The 26,424-nt window shown below is 46.2% G+C and overlaps 1 protein-coding gene across 3 annotated transcripts in view; it reads left to right on the top strand.

The window, feature by feature from the left end:
* Nucleotides 1-26,424, top strand: part of GRIP2 (glutamate receptor interacting protein 2) — a 295,620-nt gene that overhangs the window by 207,092 nt on the left and 62,104 nt on the right. Inside the window, exon 1 of one of the 3 annotated variants that reach the window (XM_074602776.1) lies at nucleotides 1,588-2,553. The exons of the other annotated variants lie outside the window; for them this stretch is intronic. Coding sequence (XP_074458877.1) covers nucleotides 2,514-2,553 — 40 coding nt within the window. The 5' untranslated portion in view covers nucleotides 1,588-2,513. Of the gene's footprint in view, nucleotides 1-1,587; nucleotides 2,554-26,424 lie in introns of those variants that run through there. 3 annotated transcript variants of the gene reach the window in all.

The raw sequence follows: 26,424 nt of genomic DNA, 5'->3' as shown, positions 1-26,424 counted from the left end.
CCTGGTGTGCTGGGCTCTTGCCAACCAGCTCAACAAACGTCACAAGCAATTCTGGGTTTGAAATGCCAAAAATGCCTCTTCTTTTTCCACCAGTAGCAGAGGAACGGGACGGCTCCATGCAGTTCTTGTCCACAAAACTGAGCAGCTTCAACTGTGTAACAGACCTGCCCTCTCACACCCTTTCTCAATGCAGCAGGTATTCTGGGAAGAATTTTATGGTGGTGTAAAATAAATGTAAACACAAATGATTGCTTTTAGTTTTTCTTTAAAACATCCTATTGGAGATGTCCATTTCATGGCATCCAAAAAATGGGCTATTCTCAAATTAGCAGCGCCTTCTTGTATTTGTGGTGCAACTGGAGATGTTTTTTTCCTTTAAGATGAGATTTCTCTGTAGCAAAAGCATTAATAGCTCTGTGAAAAGATTTCTAATTACAAATTTTGTCTCAGTTACTAATTAAGTCTATTGTCAGACCGAACAACTTCTTAAAAACAAATTATGGACCAAAATATCTCTTTTGTAAGTAGATTTTTTTCTTACTTAGTGATTTTATTGCTTTTGTATAAGTTGTCTGCGCATGAAACAGCTGAGTTTGAACCAAAATAGAGATGTTGCTGCATTTCAATCCAAGCAAGAACTCTGATATTAGGCTGAAACTCAGTTGTCCTTCTCCACATGGGCCACGCGGAGTTAGAGTGCCCAGGTCTGCAAAGTTTCCTGCTGGCCCATCCAGATGCGTTCAGGCCCTTTTGGTTTATCCTGATTTGTTTCCTATGGAAACAAAGACTTAATCTTGCTGCCTCCCCACGAGCTTCCTTCTAAATTTGTAACCTCTTGACCGCTTTCAGCCAAATCTAGTAGGAACCTCAAACGTGACTGCACCCTCCTACAAAAATGTAGATGGTTTTTGTGCCTTTGTGCGTTGGACCATGCTTGTCTTGCTCTCTCCTCACCATTTGTTGGGTATAATCTTGCCATTATAGTTGATACCAGTTCCCAAGGGAATACAGCGACTATAGAGAAAACTGCCTTTTGGATGTAAGCGGTGGGCTGGTTGGTACAAACGGGGTTTGTGAATCACAGCTTGGCTGAAATGGGGCCCTGCGTGGGGCTGCAGGTGGGACGCGAGCCCTGTGTTCACCATTGCTGCCTCCCCTGTCTCCCCAGGGCTGGGACGGTAGCATCACCCCCGTGCTCTGCATCTCCAACACAAGTCAGCCTACTTTGTTTTTCATTTTAATAGCAAAGGAAGCAGAGACTGGTTTATTCCAACGATTTCTTTCCAGTCCAGTACCCTATCTCCACCCACCAGCTGTTTCGGGGGAAGCCATGAAGCATCCTGTCCTGAAGGGCAGGACTCCCCGTGGCCCAGCTGGTGACCAGCATTGCCCCCGAAGCCTGCCCTCACTGCAGTCCATTGCTTGCCCGAATCCTAGCACAGGGCTTGCACGTGTTTTGCCAGCGACGTTTCCCCTGCCCTTCCTAAGAAAGGGTTAAGCCGAGTTTTCAGAAAACGCTGTAGGCAGGACATAAGACTGCAGCTTCATACTCCCCTACGCTCTGTGTGTGTGTGTGTGTGTTCGGGAGGCAGTGTAATGCTTTGACAGCAGCTTGACATTGCCTTGAAAGGTGCTGGAGGCTCTGCAAGCACTTGCCAAGAGGGGGTGGGGGAGAGGAAAGTGTGTCAGGCAATACTGCAGTCGCAGCCTCTTCTTGCGCTCAGCCCCGCTGCTGCTGCTGCAACTTGGAGGTTTGTGCGAGGCTCTGCTGCCGGCCAACTTCTGCAGCTGCCTCCGAGCACGGTGCGGAGGGCAGCGGTACCTCCGCCACAGCGCCGGCTGCCCGCGTTTCCTTTTATTTATTCTTTTTTTTTTTTTTTTTTTCTTCACCACCCCCCCCCCCCCCCCCCGCCTGAAATCCCCATGGAAGCCCCAGAAGGGCTCAGGCAGCAAAGGGCCAGCACATCTCAATGGGATGATGCCCGCTCTCGGCCGGCGGGGCGCGAGGTGGAATACCGCCGGGAATGAAGTGCACGCTTGACATTTGCTGCATCTGCTGGAGAGTCAGGGTTCAGTGGCTGCCTCCCCTTCGACCAGCTGTTCCGCTTAATCACTGCGCTTCCAACTTTTGCTTTGCAATGCCTGATGGCCAGGCGAGCCGAGAGAACTAGCACGGGATTTTTAGGACCGGCTAAAAAAACACCTATACCCTTCATTTTCCTATTTCTACACGGGACTGGCGAGTTACACTTTAAACAGCCATGTAAAGACATTTCTTTCTGAAGGATTGCCACGTTTTTGAGTCCTCACAAACTGGAGCGTCCAGGACGATTCCTTTTTTATTTTCCTGCGGTGAAGTGAGGAGCAGCGTGTGTGTTGCAGCCCCGCTCGGCTGTGGGAGGCAGCCTGAAAGTGAGCCGGAGCTTGGCTGGAAAGTGATTCCAGTGCAGGCAGGGGGAGAGAAAGGAGCGGCCGTTGCAATTAGTTGAATGATTTGATAGATAACAGCAGACATGCTTTGCGGACTGAAAAAGGATTTGCAGGCAGACTTTGGTGAGTGAGCCTGTCTGTATTTTTCCCCCCCTCTCCTCCAGTAGTTTACTTTTGCTTACCATGGTTTCCTTTAACCACCTTAAATATCATTAACAATGTCATGTGCTACTTTGACGGGGGTTTTACAAATCCGAACCTTTGCATACAAACTGTGACTTGATTGCTTTGATTTGCAAAATGTGTCTCTGCTTCTCCGGAAAGAATTTCCCCCTGTGACCACTGGAGAGTACCCTCCAGGCTGCCTCCCTCCTTCCCCTTCTCCAGCTGGAGGATCGGCAGACACGGGGGCTGCTCTTAGGGCACCCGAGATATTGCGGAGCCTTTACAGCAGTTTTTCTTTTTTTAAAAAGACCCCAAAATCTAAACGTAACTCTCTTATTTTGCAAGATCAGCGCGTGAATGGGCTGGGCATTCAGCAATGGTGAATAGAGGGCTTCGGGGGGGGGGGGGAAGACGGGGGTAAGGGACTCTGCTGAACATGGGGGGATCACTGCCATCTCCCCCACCTCCAGTGGAATCTCCTGCTACCTTGTCTAACAAATATGTCAGCTCCTGCTAGAAATCTGCCGTTTCAATGAGATGCTAACCCCTGTTTTAGAAACCTGGGGTGAGCAATTCACTATTACCGTGCAGTGTAAGAATCTGTTTCATCTCTGCAAAAGAGCGGGTAGGTGCGTGTGGAAGGGCACCTTTACAAAGGGCACAGTCACCAAATCCTGACCCTGGTCTTTCCAGGATGGACAGGCTCTGGTATTTCTGACTGGGTGCAATATGCAGGTACTTTGTTGCATGCTGTAGCTCTGCTTGTTGCAGCTAAATATACTGCATGGAGCTCGCTCTTCTGCTCTGATGCAAGCGTTTCCCTTCTGAAAGCAAAGGCGTTGGAAGTACAGAGGTAATTCATGGTTTCTGAATCATTTTACATTGCCTGAAGTGATGTAGTGGGACTGACTTTGTCCTCTCCTTGGCCTCAAGATGCCCTAAAGCATGAACCTAACTTCATAAAATTGGTTTCCCTCCCTAAATCTGAGGGGTAAAATAGACCAGGTGTAAAGCAGTTTAGCTGGGCTATATTGCCTAATCCCGTGGATGATGACTAGATGCAATGTCCGCTTACTATAGCAGTACAGCAAGGAGTGGTTTGAGGGCTGGGGCTTATTTTGAAGCTGCCTGAGACATGGCGATGAGTCCTGGTAGGCAGAGGGAGTCTGGGCGCGTGATTTAACAGGGCAGGAATGCAGCTGTTCCATGAAAAGATCAAAAGAGAACTTGGCAGGAGCTCCCATCGCTCTTGGGGCTGAGCCATAAGCTGGGCCCCTGTCTCAGAGGTGTCTGACACCGACTACTCTGGAGGAGTCTCCTGGAGGCCACCAGCTACGGAGGGGGTCATTCGTCCAGTTCCTCAAACACGTCACCAAGGCATCTGGTGCTTCATTCATGAAAGTCCCAGTGATCGCTTTGTTGCTGCACATGGTGATGTTGCCTAGGTGTTGAGTGACCAAATGAGAAATACTCCTGATCTCAGCTCCAAAACTTTCTTGGAGAACATTGAGTCAATGTGTTGTGTAGCTCTGTTGCGTACAAGGGAATGGTGCAGTCATGGAGCTGGTAAGGAAGCCTTCTTCACCTTGGTATCAGACCCTACCAGCTTGTGCTGGTGGTGCTCCTGAGGCCCAAGTACCAGGTGCTGGTTTCCTCTGCGTCCCACAGATGAGGCCATCCTTTGCACCAGCCACAGAGCAAAGACAGAGGGAGGGATGTGCAACCATCTCATTTAATGTCTGCCATCCCTTTTCTTAGTTAATTTAGTACATTGAGAAAAGCTTTGAGAAAAGCTTTGAGGGGGACTGATTACAGTAGGTTGGGTTGGCCTTTGCTGAGGCGCAGTGAAGCTCTCTTTTGGTCACTCAGCTGGGTTCTTAATGTGTTTTTTCTCATGATAACCTGGCTTTTTCATGAGACTTATCTCCTCATATGGAAATCATCTGAGATGGAAGCCATACAGTAAATTGCTATCTTATCACTCATTTTAGCATTTTAAGTGTGATGGGCAAAAATGGAAACCAGATGAATTGTTTCAGAGAGGCATCCAAATGTTTCAGAAGTGCTGGTCTCACCACCATTAGGTGTCTTTCCTCTCCACTAGTCACTCTAAAAAGTTTTCTGATGGAACATTTTAATAATACAGAGCTTTTGTCTGTCCTTCAGAGTGGAAGGGTCAGAAAATGCAAACCAGCAGTGATATTTTGTGGAAGGTGGGGGAAGCGATTATCTTCTGGTTAGAGAAGCTTGTGTGTGTGGCTTGTGTGATACCAGTGTGTGTTTCCACAAAAGACCTTGCGATCTTGCAATTGGAGGACTTCTCTGAAATGCTTTATGGCCTTTCTGAAGTCCAGGAAGACGCTGTATGTTTTGCTCTAGCAAACTTTATGTTGGATTAGTCCTTGCTGCAGGGTCCCTGCAGGGGTGGGCAGAACGACAGAGCTCGTTGAATCTCTTGTGTTGCTTCAAGTGACCAGCTGAGAATCCCGTCACAAACCAGCCCAAGTTAAATGGTTACTTCACTGCAGTGCAGGCAACTTCAGAAGAGTCTCTCTATTTCAGATGTATGAATTTGGGTGACTTCTTTATTTTTTATTTTTAAAAATATGTGGTTTGTGTAGAAGGCAAAGGGAAAATAGAGATAGCAGATGAAGATGTTCAGTGCTTTTCTGTTTGGGTTTGTTGTTTGGTTTTACGGTGGTTTTTTTTTTTTCTTGCCATTAGAAGCCATGCTTTTAGTGTGAGCTGGATGCTCTGCAGCCCACGGAGAGCAGTGTGAATTTCCTCTGCATTCTTCCTGACCAGTAAGCTGCACCCTTTATTTGCAGGGTGGGAATGGCCAGGAAAAGAGACTTGTTAATAGATCTCAGCCCTTTCCTGTTTGTTGGTTTTCATGGGATCAGCTCCCTTGTTTTGTGCTGCGTTCTCTCTGCAATAGCCCCAGATCTTCCCAGCTTGCCAAATAGACAGGGGGAGAAATAGAGAAAAAAAATATGTCTAAAAGGGATAGAAAACTAATGTGAGGAGCTAGAATAAGACAGCAGGAAATCTTCATAGATAACTCTCCTAGGAAGAAAGATTTTATCTTTCTTATTGAAGAATTTATCACAATGGTGCTATTTAATATAAATCCTGCTCATCAAGCTGTTTACGTCACTTGTCAGCTTTGCCTCAGTGGCAGCAAAATGAAAGATTAAGAGAAAAAGTAACTGGGTTGTGCATACCGAGACGCACATCTCTGGGTCTGGAGCTGAATCACAGCGATCTTAATTTCCTTGAGCCAAAATTGGGCAGAGAGAGTTTGTCTGGGCCGTTCCTCTGCCCTAAGCTAGTATCGGTCATACCTATGGTATTGCCCAACCGCCTTCTGTTTGAATACATCCATGCTGGAAACACCACATCGGCTCAAATTCATTCACTAGACTTAAGTATTAAGGAAAAACTCTGCATCTGCAATTTTGATGCCATTGCTTCCTCTCCTAAGGCAGATGACATATTACTCCTTCCCTCCGTGCATCACTCTTCCGGATGTCTGAACACAGCCATAACCCGTTCTCTCTCCTTCCTCTCTTCTCTTTAACACAGATAACTCATTTCTCTCCCCAGTCTCAGAAGTTGTGGTCTTCTAGATGTCTGACGACACCGCACTGATGCGATCTGAATGAACTCCAGCTGGACCGCATCTTTCTTGAACTGTGGTATCCAAACCTGCATTCAGGCTGAGGCTTTTATTGGTGCTGAGTTAAAATGAAGGGATGATCTAACATATCTTGCAGACTATATCCACCTTTACATGTACCAGGGCGTTAGCTTTTCTTGCGTATGACGTGCCACTGTGGAATTACATTCGGTTTGCAACCCACAGTGTCTGAAGAGTCCTTCTGCAACTGTCACTTAGATGGTTTTTCTCCATCCTTTATGCATTTGCCCAGGTCTGGTAGCTTGCATGCACCTCCACTGAGTTGTATATTTGTTTTTTCAAACGTGTATGAATCGTTCTGGATTCAAAATTTACTTTCCAGCCTACTTCCAGTCCCTCCTAGCTGGTAGCTGTCAGTAAACTTAGTAAGAGCAATCTCTCTGCAATCATCAGTGTCATTTAATGAAAACCGGGAGTCTTACCAGCCTGGGGTTGCGCCCCTACAGAACTTTGTTTAATACATCCGTCCCTTCTGATTGTGAACAACTGATGAATTTTCTCAGTGTGTGGTTTTCCAATCAGTTTTGCATACACTTCATAATCATCTGTATCCTGCTTCACAAACATACTTATAAAAATAGCATGTGTAACAGTGTCAGAAGCATTTCTAAAATTGACATATAACAACTTGCCTTTTCCATCTACCCAGAAATGTCGCTCTGTCATAGAAAGAAATTGAGTAGGAATGACTTATTTGTGGTAGATGCAGGTTTGTGGTTAGTCCTCCTCGTTTCTTTTAGCAGCTCACACACAGATGGTCAGTTCCAGGAACTGAAAAACTGAAAAAGGTGGTGATGGATTTCTCATTCTCTCGCCCCACTCTGATATCGCTTCCATTTGTTTTGTTTTGGTTTTTAATGCTGAACATTGGATTTTGCTCTTCTGCAGTCTTGTGATGTCTTACCCGACCTCCGCAAAGTCTTAAGGATACCTGCTGATGCCTTCAGGACTTCAGTTGTCAGGTCTTTAAAGTTTTGTTGACTGTGTTAAGTATAAATGAGCTGATCTACACAGTGGGAATGAGTTCTTGCTCTTTTCTAGAGATGACCCATTCTACCAAAATTGCTTCGTATCAGAGAAAAAAAGACTAAAGTAATCTCTTACAACTTTTCATGGCCTGTAGAAATGAATTATCTTTTTATTCAGTTTTTCCCCTCCTGTATAGAGGTTAAAGAGGTTTTCCTCTTGAAAGGTTGAGCTCATGCACATCTCATCAGCTAGTACACGTTTGTTAGTAGAAGGATGTTTTTCAATGCAAAGGCCAGGCAGATTTCATAAATACGTCAGTCCATAGTGTCAGCTGAACAACTGCTGTTGAGGTTTTCTCTCCAGCACTAACTGTTGGAGTCCAGTTTCCAGCCCAGGCGTTTACCTCCCTGCTTAAGAAAATCTCATTACTGCTGGAAGAGGTGCGCCCTGGCTTTGAGCAACCCGTAGTAGGGGGCTGGATTTCATGCGGTGTGTTAAGTCTTGCTTTTGGCTTTATGTCCCGGTTCATGATTCTTTATAATATTTGTTCTGTTTTGTTAATCCATATAAGCCCAGGATAACCGCACTGACCCAATGTTTGTATATGTTAGGGCAGGTAGGATTTGATTTATTTTGAAAATGGACTGTTAAAATTGATACTTACGTGTGGATGCCAGTTTGTATTGCTTGCGATTTTATCTACTTAAGGATGGAAATCATATGAAATTTTACGCAGAAGGTCAGAAAAAGGTGTTGGGCAACTTGGAGAGAAGGGTGCCTATGCTTTTGTGTTTAGGCATGTGTTAGGTGTTGCAAACAAAAGAAATATTTAAAGCTAACAAGTACTAATAATCAGAAAGAGGTGTTGGCACAGAACTGAGGAAAGTAGAGCAAAAATAAATATTTAGCAACATTCATCAATTGACAATTGAATGCTACCAGGCGTAAGTACATTTAAGGCTCTTTTCAGCTGTCAGTTCAGCTACTGCATATTTTTTTAGCATGTGAGTAATCCCATCAGGGTAGGCATGGTCTTAAGCCTTGATAGGATAGGACCCCCAGGTCATTGTACGGCTGTCTATTCAAGGTGGCAGAATGCTGTTTCAAGACAAGCGTGCTTACGTGGGAGTTAGGAAATTCTGGTTCCGTGGCAGTCTGACTGCCAGTCTGCTTCTGATTTTTTTTTAAATATTATTATTCCGTTCATAACCAAAAAAAAAATAATTACTAAGCTTGATGTTCTCAGCTGCCAAATTTATTAATCTGTGGATTTACAGATCAGTCTGGTAACTTAAGAGACGTGCAAAATCACACAGGGTGAAGAATTTCTCTCCTTCCATTCCCAACAATTGCCATCCCTGATTTTTTTTATTTCAATTAAAGTTGTGTTTTTTTTTTTTTTTTCTTTGACCGTGTGTTTTTGTTCAAGGATCTGATAATTACATGCTTGGAGATGATGGCTTTTCAAAAGCATCTTTCCCAGCAATTTTCGACTGGAGATGTGGATAAAAATATCCCCCCATTTTTTTTATCAGAAATGTTTTCAGTAATGTGCAATTATGAGCTCTGCCTTCATTCAATTCATCCTGGAAGAATTTGCTTCACAGGGAAATTCGTTTCCTAGCTGCTGTAGATGCCAGCATAGTTGGCAGCTGCAGGTTTTTGTGGGGAGGAGGGAAAAAAAGGCCGAGAAATGAAAATTGCTGTGAAGTAAATTGGTCCCAACACCTGGAAACCATGAAAGGATGGACTATCATACTTTTTTGTTAAATCACTGTTAAACTGCTTTGCATGTCAGTCCCAAAATGGCCTTGTAAATTATTTAGTAGAGCTGAGAGATGAAGAGATGATCCCACTTAATCGCGCCTCACAGCCGATCCGTTCCTTAGTGTGCAAGTTCATGAAATCGCGTTAGAAAGGTGGAAGGAGTTGTGGTTTTCTTCCCAGCAGTGCTTTAGCTTCCAGCCTCAGTGTATAATTATCACTCACTTGGTATATCCTAATGAAGCTGTAAGTTACGAGTTGGCTCAGGTTTGGGGAGAACAACGTTGGCGTTGAGACGAGAAGGGCTGTGGAGCAGTTAGAAAAAGAATAAATAGCTTTTGTCCTGCGAGGCAAGAACTTGTGCTGGTAAGAGTAAGATCTGGCTCCCTGCAGCCCTGGCGTATGGATGAAAATAGGATTTGCTGCATCCTTCTGCTTTGGTGCATTCTCCTCTTTCCCAAAGGAGGGAGGTAGGTCTCTGATCTGGTGTCTGCTGCTGTTTTGGATGTTGTGTGCCAAGTTTTTTGCAACTGTTGAGCAAACTGACTTGCTTGGTATCCCAAATAACTCTTCCCTCCTGGCTTCTGCTCCCTCCTCTGAGCCCTCTTGGTCCTCGCAGGTCCAGTGCTCCCATCCTCTGCCCAGCGGGAGCTCTCACCATAGCAAGGATGGGATGGCGCAGCTCCAGTCAGCTGCTTTCCCCAGCCGAATAGCTGAGCTAAGTCATGGATCTGCTCCTCTGTCTTCGAGCAACCGTGTGAACGACTGTACAAATGATGGTCTGAGTCAAGCCTCTAACAGGTCCTCACTGTTGAGCCACCAGCCTTAGTGGAGTTGTCCCAGCAGTAAATCTGCTTCTTCATGAGATCTCAGTGGAGATCCCCTCCTTTCTTGCTGTTGGCACGACGGGCGATCCATATGGGGTCCTTACAGCAGTGGATGGTTTAGCCTGAAATGTGAGGGATGTGGCCTGCTCCTGCCCCAGTGATTTATAGAGGATAATTTCTTTGTGGAATGCAGTGCCGTTTGGGTAGGATTAAACTCTTGGCATAAGATGAATGTACGTGTTTTGCTAAAGGTTTTTTTTCAATAATGTAATGCATTTCCCATATAACCTACTGTGTAAACAGATCGTGTTCCTTCCTGCTGTGAAATGCTGCGAGAGAGCCTTGAACCCGCAGCCCAGCAGCCCCCCGGGCACGGTCTCTGCAGGTTCATCCTCAGCCGACTCCTCCCCAGCACGGAGCAGAGCCACGCATGGGGATCAAGTGTTGGTGTGCGAGGTAGGGATGGACTAGATAAGGTCCTGGGATAGAGCCACAGAGATGTGCCTGAAATCTGGGGAGATCAGTGGGAAGCTACTCAGGTATGTATAGATCTGGATCCGACAGCCCAGGTGACTTGTAAACCTTGTACCCGTGGAGTTAAAATCAGGGTGAAGTTGGAAGAGCTCTGAGACAGAGGGCACATCGCTCATTGCTTCCTATTTTTGCTCCAAAACCAGGTTTCAGCCTGCAGTCCATTGCTCCCTCGCCTGCCCTGGCTGTGTAGCGCCTGGATCTTTTCCCTGCCGTTCCCCCCTGCCTGGCTGCTGCAGCAGGGCTCTGCGAGGTGACCACTGCCATCTGGGTGGTGGCAAATGTCACCCAGCTCCAGGCTGGCTCCAAGGCAGAGCACAGATAGCTGCCGTGATTTGTGAGGCTGGGCAAGAGGCGCAAGACAACAGAGAGAAGTTTGCTATTAATAATAACTTTAAAAAAGAATCAAAGCAACTCCCCTTCCCCCTTGTGTTTCAGTTTACCCCCTACCTTCCCACCGGAGCGAGCTTGGCAGAGGGATCCCGTCACTGAGAGGGGGGATGAGTGTTCACCTTGCAGGAACTGGAAAACAAAACGTTCCGGAGATGTGACGGAGGCGAGGGAGCGGAGCTGCGCTGGCTTTCTCTCCTTTCTAAAAGTCCCTTTATCATGCCGCAGCCGACTCAAGCAGCACCATGAGCTATAATGGGCAATTAGCTCCTAGCAGATTTATGTGACACTGCGTTTTATAAGCAAACAATCGCCTGTGTTTAATCATTAAATGGATCTGCTGTATCTAACGCTCACGGAGCTGATCTCTCCTCTCTCGTCTCCCAGTGCTCACACTCAGCTCTCTTGCACCAGTTTAGACCCGTAGACGTTCACACTTGTGCAAAACTGGTGGAAATGTATCACTTGGCAGCTGCCTTTGGTTCTGGCTGGCAGCGGCAAGAGGTAAGTACTTGGCAATATCTGCTCTCAGAGACATCCAGACCCCATCTAGAGGTTAGCACGGTGGGGACAGGAGGTGCCTGGCGCGGGGGGGCTCTCCCCCCCTAGCCCCGCCGTCCCTCAGTGCGGTGAGGGGCTGGGCAGGCACCTGCACCCCGCCAAGTGCACGCGTCCCGCGGCTGCAGCGTTCCCCAGACTTCTTGATGTTTGGAAAGCGGTCCCTTTTAGTATTCGTAGTTAATTTTAGACGTACCTGCGCGCGCTGCTCTTCCACACATCTATTACACACTTGACAGAACCTGCTGGTTTTAATTTTTATTAGCACAAGCGCCTTGTTGAATCGGAAATTAAGTGGGTATTTGGGAAGCATAATGTGAAGCATTACACTTAACGGTCTGTGTTCCTGAGTGCAGAAAGGCTATCCACATGAGTATCCTCTCTTCCCGAAACTCTGCGGTCTTTAACTGCCCCTGGATTTTTCCCCAGTTCGTTGCTACCTCCTATCCTCCGTAAGCTGTAAAACTCGCAGCTGCATCTGTTCAGGTGTCCATTGCACCTACAAAGGCGCTGGGCTGCGGGTTGCGGTGCGTGGGGGGAAGGCGGGTCTGTGGGGTGCGTGTGGGGCTGTGCTGCTGGGGGCTGCTCGACCCAGCCCCGGGGGGGCTTCCTGCGCATCTGCCTCATCTCAGCCGGGTTCAACTTCAGCCTCTGCCTTGTTCAAAGCTGGAGGAAGTATCTGCCTCAGGCAATGCAAAAATGACTTTTCCCCAGTCCTGGGTAGAGTCTGCCATGAGCCGGTCCCTCCGGCTTCGTGTGGTGCTCAGGAGAGCTCGGGCTCTCACTGGATTGCGAGTGCTGTTTCAACCAGTGTCCCTGTTCCTCAGCCTGTCTCTCCTGCAGCTGGCACCCCACTCCTGGCTAATCCTTTGGCTGGGATGATTTTGGATTTTAAACATAAAAAAATAGCCAAAATTAAGCCACACAACTGTGAGACTCGAATCCTGCACGGAACAGGATTTCTATGTGAAAATCCCAAGGGTGTCCCTGTTTGCTCACAGGTGCTCACAAGAGCAAGCATCTCTTATGAGCCTTTTGGAGGATTGCGGAGCCCAGCTTGCATCAATTTGTTCTGATTTTTGCTAGGAGTTTCCGTGTCTTTTGGGAATTCTTCTGCTGGCTTCAGTTGAGATTGGCTTCTCCACCTGCTTTGCATCACCCATGCAATGTGAAGCAACTGGAAACCAGCACAGCCATCTGCATGAAGGCAGCTACATAAAACAGCTGGAGTGCATTAATAATGTCACTGCAGCGGGGTCTTATCCATCTTTCATACTGAACAGCTGTTTGCTTTCATCGCGGTGGTGCTGTGCTGATCTTTGGACACCAGCCGGTTTGGAGGGTGGGATGTCAGCAGAGCCTGCAGCCAAGGCAAGTCTTGATGGGAAGCAAGAAGTGGGGCAAAAACAGGAGCAGAGCTTGTCGGAAGCAAGATTTAATGGACAATTCAGGCAAATTCTTAACAGCTGGTTCGATGGGGTCAGACCGCACCAGTTCCAACATCAAATAACTTTGAGCTTTGAAACTTTCATCTTCTTGTCCTGCTAAATCTGATATTCCCTCGTTCTTTGATTTCTCTCCTCCTCCCCCCTTCCTTTCATTTTAAGCAAGGCTTGAGCTTAAACTTTTAGTCTTTTAACTATAAGCTTATTCCATCTCTCTCACAGCTCCTGTGAATCCTTCTGACACAGTCAAGGATAAAAGCAGCCCAGCCGCATACACGGGCCATTGCATAATGGATGGTTTGTGTGTCAGAGTCTAAAATCTACATATGTTTAGATCAGTCATGAAGTGGGAACATCTGTATATATTCATATATAATGGCTTTTACCACATGAATGAATAATCCAACTCCCACGATTTGGTATTTACTTTTTTTGAAACATTGCTACTTAGCTAAACACTTAGGGGAGAATCACATTTATGGGAATTAAGTCTTAGTAAGGTTTAGCGGAGCTTCGTGGATAAGCTGGAAGCAAGTCTAAATAGGGTGCCGGAAATCTTTCTTTTAAAGTAGTTAATGCTGTCTGGAACTTCTTCCTCATTTCTTGACTCCCACTGGTTTTTAAGCACTTTGCATCAGAATGCAGTGCAAATCCAGGATAAAACACCTGGTTTGCAACCTACTGCACTGAATGTCTTCTCAAATGATGCCATCTTCCAGCAGTACTGGTTGTCTTTGCAGACCTCCTAAAAAGGGTTCCCAAACCTTGGGCTGGCAAACCTGGCTGTGAGATACCTTGGTGCACTGGCCCATGGGATGATGGAAAAAGCTGGTGAAGATATAGCCCCCCCTGCCTAAAAGAAGGCTGGGGACTTGGCTACACCTGCTCTCTGCTGGGTCAGGCTGGTTTATTCTCTCTCCACAGTCAGCGAAGCCTCTGAGCCTGGTGCCAGCCCTGCCCTGGCCGCGGCTGGGGCTCAGCACGTGCCCGGCTGTAGGCTACAATAAGCCAGGGCTGTCCTGGTTCACCAGACTGCTCTGATTTTTCATAGCTCCTTTTGAAGCCGTAGCCTAGTTGAAACGATAAGATCAGTGCAGTAGCAAACGAGGTCGTGGACAGCTTTGATATCTCCTTCTCGTAGCTTATTTGACTTTTTTATTCTAGCGCTGATGGCATCCTTCAGTTTTTATATAAATCTGTTTTCTCACTTCACCCCTTGATCCCTGGCTTATGCTTTTATTAAATGTAACTGCATTGAAGTGCATCTCTGCTGTTGCCTGATTTACCTGTTGGGTTTTTTTGTTTGTTTTGTTGGTTTTGTTTTCTTGTGGTTTGCATGGGTTTTCTTATTACCATTGGCACTGAGATTGACACGGGTCCATGGGTCGTGTGAATCAATCTCAGCCACCTCTTGAACCGGCACAGCAAATCTCCCAGATTTGATTCCTCATTTCATTTTCTCAGCCTTTTCCCTGAGCAAGAGCGGGCTTGTAATTGGGGCAGAGAGAGGGTGCTAACCTGGATAAGTGGTGGGATGACCTTCCTTGCAGCAGCCGTGCTGGGCTCCCCTTGCCCACCCTTTGTTCAATCTTGCTGGTGCAGGCGTTGCCCGTGTCAAACTGATGTTGCTCCTGGAGATCAGCAGGGAAGCAGGATGCGATTCACTGTAAGAAGGGGTCTGACCCAGCTCCTCATCTAAGGAGTTATATTTTCTAGCAGGTTTCCCTTAAGATTGGTTTACCACTCTTCATTGCTCTCCACATTGCATGCTGTAAGTTTAGCACAGGTGCTAAAATTTCATCTATGCTCTTGGGAGCACTTAATTTACTTGTGTAACACGGGCTCCCTTGGAAGTGCTATAGGAGTAAAACAATGTCATGGTATTCCAGCTGTAGTGAGTCCCTCTTCAAAAAGGATTACCAGCTAAACATTGGCACAGTGTCTTGTTGCCACCTCGTTGTCCCTCTGTGCTGAATCTAATGGGGTTTCCTCTGCCCTATCTACTGCCAGCTACAAGAGATTTGCGCTTGGCTATTTCCCTGATGAACTGGGAGAAGTTCTCCGGCTGTAGCAAAGCCCAGAAGAAAAAACTATTGTCTTAAACCCACTAATTCACAAACTCAAGGATATCCAATGATAGTGTTTGTTACTCCTACATTTATTTCAAAACTCATGCTCTACCTCTTTACTTCCCATCTGTGTATATGACGGGTAGCGGGTATTCCGGTTTTCCTCTGTTTGAACCTGAGCATCTTTTGGCAGAAAAAGGTAGTGCAGAGAAGCTGGACACTCATTGCTTTTTGGCTCTGTTGGAGAAATACTGATGTATCCTCCTTCGTCATGTGAGGGTGGGATCTCAAGCTTTGAACTGGCCAGAATCACAGAAAAGACTTATGGGCAAAAATGACCGTTTGACTGAACTGTGATTTTTCTTTTCAGCCAGCTTCTGCCCAAATGGCATGTTCACCTATTTTATTTTATTTTTTTTAGACTGGGTTGTTTTCAGGCCAAATGAGCCATTCACAGTCCAGTCTCACCCCCTGCATAATACAGGTCAAGGAGCTTAGCTCAATGACTGTGAATCGTGCCCCACATCCCGTGTCTGAGGGGTGCTAAGTGATTTTTAGAAAGATGCCCATCCGTCATGACCATGACAAGACATCCAGTAACACAACGTCCAGGAGGTTGATTCTTCTCATGGGGTGGAAAGAGGAGGACACAGACACATGTTCCCACATACAGTGTGAATCTCTACAGCTTTTCTTCCCAACTTCTGGCTCTCTACGTCCCCATTGAAGAGCTATGCGCTCTGCTGCCGTGCTCCTGCACCAGATCAGATTCCCTTCTCCCCTTCCCTTCAGTATGGAATTCCCTTTGCTTCTGAAGCTTCCCCCCCCCGGGAAGTTAACGGCCTCTCGGTTTGATGGTTCTTTTATAAGATCTTGGAGGGTGGAAGACAACAGGTACTGTTCTTAAAGCAAAGATCATAGGGACCAAAAGGGAGTTTGTAAAAGGCAAAGTAGGTCAAAGAATTTACTATCGCTGCCGCTGCAGCAAACTGATCAGCATTTCAAAAGGTGGAAGTCCTGACTTCTACCTGTTCCGTCCTCCCCAGACTGTTGATGTGTGCTGCATATTCACACCCAGGCTGTGCTCGAGGGTGCTCAGTTCTTGGCACTGCCAATGGCACCTGAGTCCTGTCTCCCCATCTCCTCCCTGGACCTCTGTGAGTCCAAGCCCGGTGTTAGGTAAGACAGAAAAAAACCCAACACAAAATATTTTGTAATATGGACACTGATATTTTTTTATTTATTTTTTTTTTTGCTTTAACTACCGATATGTCAAAAATAAAAGCTTTTGCCTGCTTGGGTGCGCCTTTTGACAAACCTTCCCAACTGGGAGGCAGTGAAAGCAGGCGTGATGGCTTTTCTTAAAACAAAGCTTGGTTTTGCTTTTTGACTAACGGCAGGGTTTTTAAACAAGCAGGTAATAGTGGCCATTAGGTTTAAGTTGCACCAGTGATTTGAGTGCTAAAGTCCAATAAACTGACAGTATTTAATTTCATTTGATTGAAAAGCCACAATAGAGCTCTCTTTATTTGATTTCACTCCACAGTCACTTAGCGTGGCATTTGTTGCTTGAAAGAAGGAAAGTCCCCAGCGTCTGGATTCCGCAGGCTGCGTTTCTTATCCATCTCCATATTCAAGAAAAAGTTTGGAAGCTTGTGTGGAGTTAATAGGGGGAATTGTAATCCCTTGCCAGCTAGGATTTACTGCTGCCTGCTGCATAGTTTAATAAACCCAGTTGTATCTAGAGAGGCATTCTTCCCTGGGAATGGCGTTAGACTTTATCGGTCATTTCTCACCATATTGCAATTGCTCACTTGGATAACTTTCATGAAAGATCAGTCTGAAAATGTGTCTTATTTCTCTTTAATTTTTACTCTTGAAAGGTATTTTCTTCAGATAACACGATCAGTATATCAGCAATATTTCATCTTCCTAGCTTATTGTTGGACTCTCCCCAGTACCGTCCGTCTACGCTGCTTAATAAGAGAAATTGCCAGATTGACTGGAAAATGTAACTTTAATAACATCATTTCAGGCAGTAGAACCATTGAGAAATAATAATCTTATTGAGTTGGTTTCCGCACTATTCTTGTCCCTCATGCACAAAAGTACCACACGTAATGTGTGTGCGTGTCTGTGCGTGCAAATACGACCTGCAAGGGGGTGAGAAACTGTGTAGTTTCCCCTGCCACCGGGTCCTTCATAAATATAAACTGATGAAGCTGTCTGAAAATGCCTGGGCGGGTGAGAGGGATTGCAAGAAGGGAAGTCCCTTTCTTTATTTTCAGTCTTGAACACTAGAAATTCAAATCTTGCTGGGGAGTGCTTACGAAAAACGAACTGGAGAGCACTCACTGAGTGAGAAGACCTATGGATGTTTTTAGGGGTTGCTTTGGGTTAGGTGAATAAAAGTGAAGATGTTTGGGAAAAGCTGTTTATGCTGAAGACCCAGCCTGTGCTGTCCTTCAAGAAGCTCTTAATAAGCCTAACTTAATGGACTAAAGCATACCCTCACCAGAACGGGGAAAGAGTCGTCCTTGATAATTTTAAATTAAAGAAAGGAAAGAAACCACGGGTTACTTCAGAAGAACAACGTAAGCTCCTCTGTGAGCAGAAGAGCAAAAGAACCCTTATTGTCAATGGTTTTGCATCCGTTATCCTTTGTTCTCTTCCCTACCGTGCAAAGGAAGATGTGTGGTGAAGCTGGTCCAGAGGTGGTTTGCCCAGCAGCTCTTTGCTTGGCTGAAAGCAATAATTTGTGTCTTTCCTACTCAAAACACAATTTTAATGAAAGTTTCAGGGCTATAATCCTCTTTCAGGCTGCTCTCTCTCCCCCCTAGGTTGACGGATATTGGCCACTGGGTTCCAGAGGTGCAAAAGGACAGCAGATGGATGGATGTGCAGACAGCATGCAAAGTTAATTTTCACAGAAAACCAAGCAAAAAAATGGAGCGGGGTTTAATAAAAAAAAAATCTAGTCAATTTTTCAAGTATTTTTTCTTCCATTTCTCTGTACAGCTTGAGTGGAAATTAAGACCTGCTTCCAGGTCCTCTATCGCATACTGCCTCAGATGCGCTGATTAGATAAATAAAGTTACTCTGCACTGGCTTCCAAAGCAATAACGGGTGATAGACAACGCATCGTAGCAATGTCTCTGGTATATAAAAGACGTGACTGTGATGGCGGGTTGACTGCACGTTCTTAAATTGTGTCTTTTTCATTTCTTCCCTTTTATGCTTTTTTATGGAACGCCGTGTATTTAAAGAAAACATGAGGAGTACCAGATTTTGGCATTGCAAGATGGGTCCAGCATTCATTCTTATCAGATGGGACCTGGATCAGTCCTTGGGAGGTGTTTAATATCCTGTGAAAAGTTGACGTGAGTTAAATCTTTCCAAAGTCTGGCTTCTCTGCAGAGCCAACTTAAACGGGCTTTGTGCACACACACACAAAAATTAGATCTTCTACTCGTTTACTAAATGCTGAAACTCTCTTCACACGAGCAGGAGTCGTCTTCCAGCAGTGTTATGTATGTGCTCAGAGCTCGCAGGGGGAAAGAAATATACTCTGGTATCCCTTGGAAGCCAACCTGCTTGATAACAGAGGCATTTTCTGGCTCATGTCTTGGTCTCGTAAAGGCTACTGCTATGCAAATAACTAGCTACATAATTTCTGGTTGAAAATGGTTGCTTGAAACAAATTGTTCCTTTAAAAGTAATTTTGGTTTCTTATTAAAAAGAAAAAAAAATAAAAGAACAAAGCACGGAGTTTTCTGTTGAACAATAGGCTATTGTATCTTTTCTAGATCTGCTTCCTGTGAATAAAGCAGCAGGTGGTTATGAAATTATACGTGCCTTAGAAGGGTTGGTAGATAAATGAATACAGGCTTTAGAAGAAAAGAAGGGGAGACGTGGAGGGTGTGGGGAGATGAACTTCATGCTGCCTGCGTCAGGGAGAGGAAATTAAGAAGGACAACTTCCTCTTGGAATAACCTCAAAGTTTGGACAAGTTCTGCCTGGCTCAGATGCCAGGAGCAATGGCTGCACAAATGGGTGGGGGAGATGCCACAAAACCCTCGGACGGCGCGAGAAGCTGCAGTCGGTGGAGCACGTTCCCAGCCTGGGGAAGGGAGTGCAGCTTCCTTGCGGTGGGGCTGGCACAGGTACTGGCAGCAGGTTGATAACGCTCTTGGGATGTTTTTTTTTTTTCCCCACCAAAAGTAGCTGGGAAAATGGGAGACGGTTCAGTTGTCATCTCTGGGGCAAGGACTTTGTTCCAGCAAGGGCGGTTATTGTACAGCATGGCCGTCCGCTCTGGCTGGGCTCTCAGAAAATTTGTGATAGAAGTTGAAGAGAAAACATTTCCCTAAGCCCTCATTTGTCTTCTGTGTAACTCATGGATACGTGCTGTGGAGGGGTTTGTTGCCAGCGGAGGGACAAACACGAGGCTCTTCTTCACAACAGGCAGCCTCTGCCATTGGTACCACAGATTTATTGGTGCGTGTGTTGATGAAATTAGGGAGGGGCTGCTTGCAAAATAACTTGGTCCGTTCCAGTCTGAGCTCGCCGGTTAAGGGGAATTATTTTATTTTTTTTAAAATCTTGCCGGTGCAAAGGAGGGAAGATGCATTTCAAAGCCCTGCTTGGGGCTGAGTGGCTGCCATGGGAGAGTGGCGTTGAGGGTGCCCTGTGCTGACGGAGGTGGAGAAGAGACCTGTGACGGGCACTGTGTTTTTCACCCACATACTTCCAAACACCCCACTCCACCTCCTGGAGAAGAGAAAGCCGGAAAACACTGGGCCTTTTGAAGGTTTGTGGGCTTTTTTGGATGCAGCGAGCAAAACAGTCAGTGTCATGACAATGAAATTGTGCTGCTGCAGAATCCCAAAGCAAAAGTGACATTTTTCTTCTTGTTTTTAAGCATTTCACAGGAGCACGGGCTGTCTTGCCTAAGGATTTAGTGTGTTTGTTGCTGTATGCTTGGGCCAATTTTAGGTAGGGCAGGATCATGAACTCAAGCTCAACTTTTGCAGTATTCTAGGGAGAGCAGTCTGGAGATTACCGGCAGATGCTTTCACCCGTTTGTTTGGGTTCTATTTATTTATTTTCTTTTCTGATACAGAGCTGGAGCAATGCATTTCTGGAGATGCGAAAAGAACTGAACATCTGTATTGGGCTTAATGAACTCATGTACAGGTTTTCCAAGGGCCTAAGGAGCTTTGGATTTAGTTGAGGGAAAGAAAATTCAAGCCACCTGTTGAGGAAGGTGGGATCCTGCATGGAAACAGAGACTCTTGCCTGAAGCGGAGGCATGGGAGGAGCTTGTGGGCTGTCGTGGACTCTGTAATTAAGTAGTTTCAGGAAATCATGTGATCTGTTTGTAATGGTATTCCAACTGGGCTGCTTTGTTTTCCTGTCCGAGCCTCTCTAGATCTGCTTGTCTCTTGTGTTAAAGGCCAAGTGCTTTGAAGATGGGAGGCCACCGCTGTGCTGCTGACGCAGCCATCTCTGACCTGCTCAAATAACCCAGGCTGCCCTTAGCGGGGTGTGTGGAGGTTCGGTTGTGTAGGGCCTTGCAATCAAACCCGAACTGGTGCATAAAATGCCACGGGGTGTGATGCCATGCGGAGTGCCGGCCTGGGGAGGGGTGGGAAGGGTTACGTTGCAGTCCTCTAAGAATGGTACAGCCCCTGTCCAGGCTGTAATGGAGGCTACGTAATTTAGGAGCTAAACACGAATTTGAGGTTCAGAATGGGCGTGCATGGATATATCTCTTTTTCCCTCCCCTCCTTCTAGTGATATGACAACTTTTTAAAGGTGATTATGTGCTGAAAGATACGGATCGATGATTAAAGTGTGTTTTTGAGGTACGTGTCTGCACCTTCAGGCACTCGGGTATCTTTAAAATCCCAGTTTGAATCGTCACTAGCTGCCTGACCCACCCTCGCATACCCCTACCTGCTCTTTACCTGACTACAGATAAATGCCTCCCCTGACTCGCAGAAATAACTCTCTTCAAAATGGATCAAATCGCACTTAGTTTTAGTCATTTGGGTTCCTGCTTCCAACCTCGTGCTTTTATTCCAGCAAAAAATACCGACTTGCGTTAGCGTGAACAGCTTTTGGTTCTTAACGCTGTTTTAGTATTCATTTCTCTAAACAAGGAGTGCAGTTACCCTATGGCGAAATAACTGTCTCCAACTGTCTTTTTTCCATTAAACAAATGGGAGGTTTTACCTCTTGGTCTTCCCACAAGATTAATGCACTTTCTCTGCGGGAACTGTCTTAAAGCAATCCAGGAATCTGAACAACTTGCAGACAGCAAGCCTAATTGTCACAGAATCTTATTTAGCCAATGCCGATTTTCATTAAGAGGTGATCTCTGTTAATAACATAGACTAATAACTCTTCCTAAATGAAAAAAACCTTCCTTTCTCCCCGCACAGGCAGGGCTAATGAACTCTTAAATCAGTGCTCTTTCAGGGGAACCTTTTCTTTTTTTTTCCCATTTTAACAGAGGTTGGCTTGAGACCTAACTGATGTCAGAAGATCCCGATGCCTGGCTCCTATCCTGTTGGGAATTTAACTAAGAAAAGTCGTGGTGTTATCGAGGCTGGTTTTGCTGCTGGTTGGTACAGAGAGAGAATTTGGCTCAGGACGTCCCCACTGGCTCCACGAAAGCTGGGGGCTGATGGGGTGTCTCAGAAAGGCAGCAAGTCAGCCTTGGTGAGGGTTCAACAAATGGGTCAAGCCATTCAGGAAGCCCAAGGATCCCTAATTTAGGGAAGTTGTGTATTTCCTAGGAGTTAAGATTGATTTAAGTATATGCAGCTGACCCCTACGAATCAGCCAGCTGGCTGCTAGAGGATTAATGGACAAGGCATCTTGGTTAGAGGAGAGGCTCCTGTTTGTGTCCTCAATGAGAAGGCAAGGGCAGGGAGGTAAATTCAACCTTACTATTAGACCTAAGAGAATCCACATCAGAGATAGCCATGAGAAATCAGGAAAACAAGTTCTGCTGCTTGTGGAGCAACTTGTCTTTTCTGTCAATGCCCCAGTTCTTAATCTTAAACCCAGGAAAACAACAAAACCCAACCCAAAGACACAGCTTGGGTTGGTGGCTAGCAGAAGGGCAGACGGTGGGGCTCGGCAGACAGGGAGGACCTTGCATGGATCCACTTCTCCCCATGCCCCCGTTAACTGGGTTTTTCCACTTCCTGTTTGGATTGCAATTATTAACAACTGCTATTCCCCGCTCCTTTCTTATCTTCTTCCCTAAAGTAGGGGGTAGAAGTAAATAATCCCCAAAACATTGAGTGGTGAAAAAAGCAGGGAGAAATGGTGGCAGAGCAAGTGACAGGACATTTTTATGGCCCCGTGGCCATCGCTGGAGCTGAGGTGCTGAATGGCATGGTACGAAGCGGGCAGCAGAGCTCCGGCAATACAACCCCAGGCCGATTAATCACTGAGACACTAATCCCTGGGCAGCCCTCGCTCTCCCTGCTGGCGCCGGCACCCCCCGGTACCTCCCAGTGTGATCCGGGGAGGGAGGGGAGCCTGGTTTCCCAGGCAATACATTCAGTGGTGAGATGCTAAGCCAGGGAATGGTAAAAAAAAGTGGGAAAAAACCCTGAGTAAATCAAGAGCGGACAATGCAACAGTTCAAATGTCCCCTCACCTTTCTATTTTTATTTAATTTTTTTTTCTACTCTGTCTTGGGTTCTTCTAGAAACAGATGGTTTCCTCCCAAGGGTGAGCCGCCTGCTGCGCTCCGGAGGCAGCCTTGGTCCAATCTGGACCACCTCTTTAGCAGTCACGGCGTTCCCGTGCCGGGCTCTTGCATGGCTGAGCGGTTTCGCGGGGTGGTGGCTGCTCCTCGCTGCACTGCCCCGAATCCCAGACAGGGTTTCCCTGGTGGGGGAAGCAGAGGAAGACTGAATCTGCCAATTTTCTTTTATTTGGGTGCAAGTTCCTGGAAAATACCTGTATTTTGCTGACCTCTCCCCCCGCCTCATCCTCCCTGGGAAAACTTTCTGTGCTGCCTTGCAAAACGATGGTGCTTCCAAAAGGGGTCTTTAACTCCTGGGTTGTCCTGCCTGGAAACCTAGATGCTACTGGCACAATCTCAATCAAACAGCAATTAATGGTCTAGCAGCAGGGTGGGATATTGGAGTTTGCCCTCACCTTCCCTTCTTCCTGCCCTGGTACTTCAGCTAAAGCAAGGAGATATTTTTCCTACTCCTTCATCCGTCCAGTTTGTTTTTGAGGGAATGAGATGGGATTATCTCTTCTTTTTTGTATGAGATGTATGCTACTGTAAGACGCTGTTGCTGCAGGGGAGAAGACCTCAGGGCCACGTGTGTAGGGACAGAGACTTGGGAGCTCTTGTCTCCATGGTGTTAGTAAGACATTGAAATGGCAAAAACTATTGTCAAAGAACCTACAGGAACTTTTTTATATTGTCACAGATTCACATGGGACCGACGTATGGAAGGTGTTGCGCTCGCAGTTTTGTTGAGGCTCTTCTGTACTTGGTGAGCTTTTCTGAAAGATCTAGAGCCAGCGTTAACACCGCTGCTTGAAAATCACCAATTACGTAGTTTTTTTCTTTGGAAAAATTTTGGCCCTCTTGGTGCGAGAGAAAAAGCTTGAAAAATACATCTGTAATGGCCCCAGCACTGATTGCTTGCAAAAAGAACCTGCGCAGGCTTAAAAAGAAAAAAAAAAAAAAAGAGTTATTTTCCCAATTTTAGGTAGTCAAGAGGTTCATGAATTTTCAGTGCTTGGGTTAATGCTGCGATTTGGGCCGACTGAGCAATCAGGCTGGTTACCGGCCTTGCCTCTGCATCGGTGCGGCGCTAGGCAGGAGAAATGACTAAAAGCAGAAAGAGAAGGAATTTATTTTTTTAAAAAAAAACAAAGTACACCCCCCTCCTTAAGAAAAAAAAATAAAAGCTCAGAAAAAAGTGACTCAATTAATACACCAGCTTGAGTGGCAGAGCAGGAAATTGGCTGAAAATGAACAAAGAGCCACGCGGCAGGGATGCTCATGCAAGCAAATGCCAATTCACACTTCGGCAGGCGGCGCGTGGCAGCTTCCTTTCCTGTTCAAACATTTTAGCCAGATAATGAGCGAAAAACCCAAACATTTTTCACATAATCAACTGAGTTTGGAAGGGAGAAGCAATAGAGGAAGGGGGGCCGCGGTGCTAATTATTTGCTGGCTGATACGGCTGTCAGCGAAGCAGCACGGGGCTGTGCGGGGGGTGCGTTGCTAATTGCCAGCAGCGGCTGCAGCTCGGGTCGCTCCTCTTGGCCACTTGGCTGGTGGTGGAAGCTGTTGTTGGTGCACGGGCAACTGGGTTTCTTGCTGAAATACTAGCCAAGGCACGTTTGTCAACAGCTATTGGAGTAGGGAGGGTAACCGTTTGCAAACTGGGGTTTCCTATCAGTATCGATTGGGGATGTGATGGGGAAATGACGCACAGACGGGCGCTGGTGGCAGTCTGGTCCAGGGTGGTGTGTTTATGTGAAGCAGATGGTCGACTGCTTTACTTTGCCAGCAGATTATGGAGCTGGCTTCGAACCATCTTGCGTGGTTTCCCGGGAACACAGGGATCCCATCGGCAGCAGAACATTGCTGCCTTGAGCACATTACCTGGGGTCAGAGCTGGCAGCGATGCTCTTACGTGGAAGGCAGCTGTGAGCTGGGGTGGTCCTCCCCATCCATGGTGTCCTGTGTGACCAAAGGCACGCTGATGCTCCAGTGGCATCGAAAGGCTCCAGCCCTGGATGTCCCAGGGTGTTTTGCAGGTGCCTTTTGCAGAATTACCTCCAGTGCTGAAAGAGCAACCTCGTGCTCAGGTATCCTGAGCTTCTGTTTTGGGATTCCTCCCCCAATGTGCTGCTGCATTTGGGAAAGAAATAAAAGGAGATTGTAGCTGCTGGGCTGAGTGGCGTGGGCAGGGAGTAGCTGGACCAGCATTGTCCTGCTGCTCCCCTGGGAAACTCCACCTTGCTTTATATTCCCAGACTGTCCCCATTTTCTGACTCTGCAGTTCTCCAAGGCATGGGGTGGCAGAGAGGGTAAGGCAGGATATTAGGAAAAACCTTCCGGAGAGACAAGTTAAGATGAACATGGCCAACAGTGGCAGAGATGGAAAGCTCTGAATCTTTATTGCTATCAAACAGCTACCGAAGAAGAGATGGCGTGTGGCTTTCAGTTTGGTTTTGGTTGGTTTTGGTTTTGTTGTTTGTTGTTGTTGTTTTGTTTTTTTTAATTGGATGCTGGAACTAAACTGCCTCAAGTAAATTAAAGTGCTTTCCAGAGTCATTAAACCCAGATTAACCTTGACCCTGGTCTCCCCATCACCCAAAGAACCATTGCTATGAAAAATGCAAATTGCATTTTCAAGCCTTCTGCTCTTAGAACTGATGCCGGGGTGTACCAGCACCTACCTGAAATCAGTGTCTTGCCGTGGTGCTTGCTGTAATTCTGTAGCCAAATGCTGCTGCTTTCACCGTCAGCTTTGAGTAATGCTGCAAGGTCTCCATGGTCGGGACAGTGCTGTTTTATCCTACCTGTTCTTCCCCTTATTTTTTGAAAGGCAGAGCTTCATCCCCCTGTTTCACAGGGGGCCCGGATGCTTGGGTGTCAAGGTTCAACGTGTTTTGGCAGCAATGGCTTGGCGTAGCTCGGTGGTGGTCTAGTGCCAAGTGCTAGTTCTTACTTCATTAGAAACCTTCAGTTTAGTGGTGATGGAAAAGCATTCAGAGTGATACAGGAGAAGAGTCCGGGGTCTGGATATCTACATTGTCCCTTTATGGGCTGCAAAATTTGGTCTGAAAAACAAAATGGTGTTTCTTTTTCATCTAAAACTTTTTAGGTTTGAAAGCACAGATTTGAGTCAGCCAAAACTTTTCGCTGAGTGTTGTCGCCTTGTGAAGTTACTTCAGCTCGGCGCAACAAGAATTAAAACTAGATTAGGAAAAAAAAAATTGCCTTTTTGGAAATGACTTTATTGAAACCTTGTGTCGTTTTATGTTTAAAAAACGCTCAAGCCCTTGAGCAAAATTCCCTTCCTAGAGGTTAAGTGTAACCCACGTGATTCAGTTTACACCATCGTTGTGGGCAGAGCGGGCTGCCAGCAAACTGAACAGGGGTTTTGGTTTCTCTGCCTACGGACCACTGTCCAGAATGGGGCCGAACAAAAGTGGTTGTTCCCTTCGTACGCAGCAGGACAAAAACTCTGTAACTTAAATAGAAGCTACTGAAATGAAAGACTGCGGACGGGAATAAACGGGTAAGGTTTTCAGTAACCCATATTTAAACTATCACGTACAACTTCTAAACCTTCGTAGCTATTGAAAAATTGGGAAGGGCAATCCAGGAATGTGGTCTGAGAACGGGAGTTATTTGATACTACATGGTTACTGGGAAATACTGATTGAGAAAGCTCCAGCGTTTTAGGAAATGCCATAAAAATAGACGTTTTAGATAGATGGCAATGAAATCTGTAGAAGCATGTTCCCTCTGTGCAAATAACCTTTATGCTATATAGGAGTCTTCCAATAGG

This window comes from Larus michahellis, chromosome 10 (assembly GCF_964199755.1).
Source record: "Larus michahellis chromosome 10, bLarMic1.1, whole genome shotgun sequence".
Classification (NCBI taxonomy): domain Eukaryota; kingdom Metazoa; phylum Chordata; class Aves; order Charadriiformes; family Laridae; genus Larus; species Larus michahellis.
The sequence above is the reverse complement of the archived record's forward strand: the minus strand, read 5'-3'. Positions and strand labels throughout refer to the sequence as shown.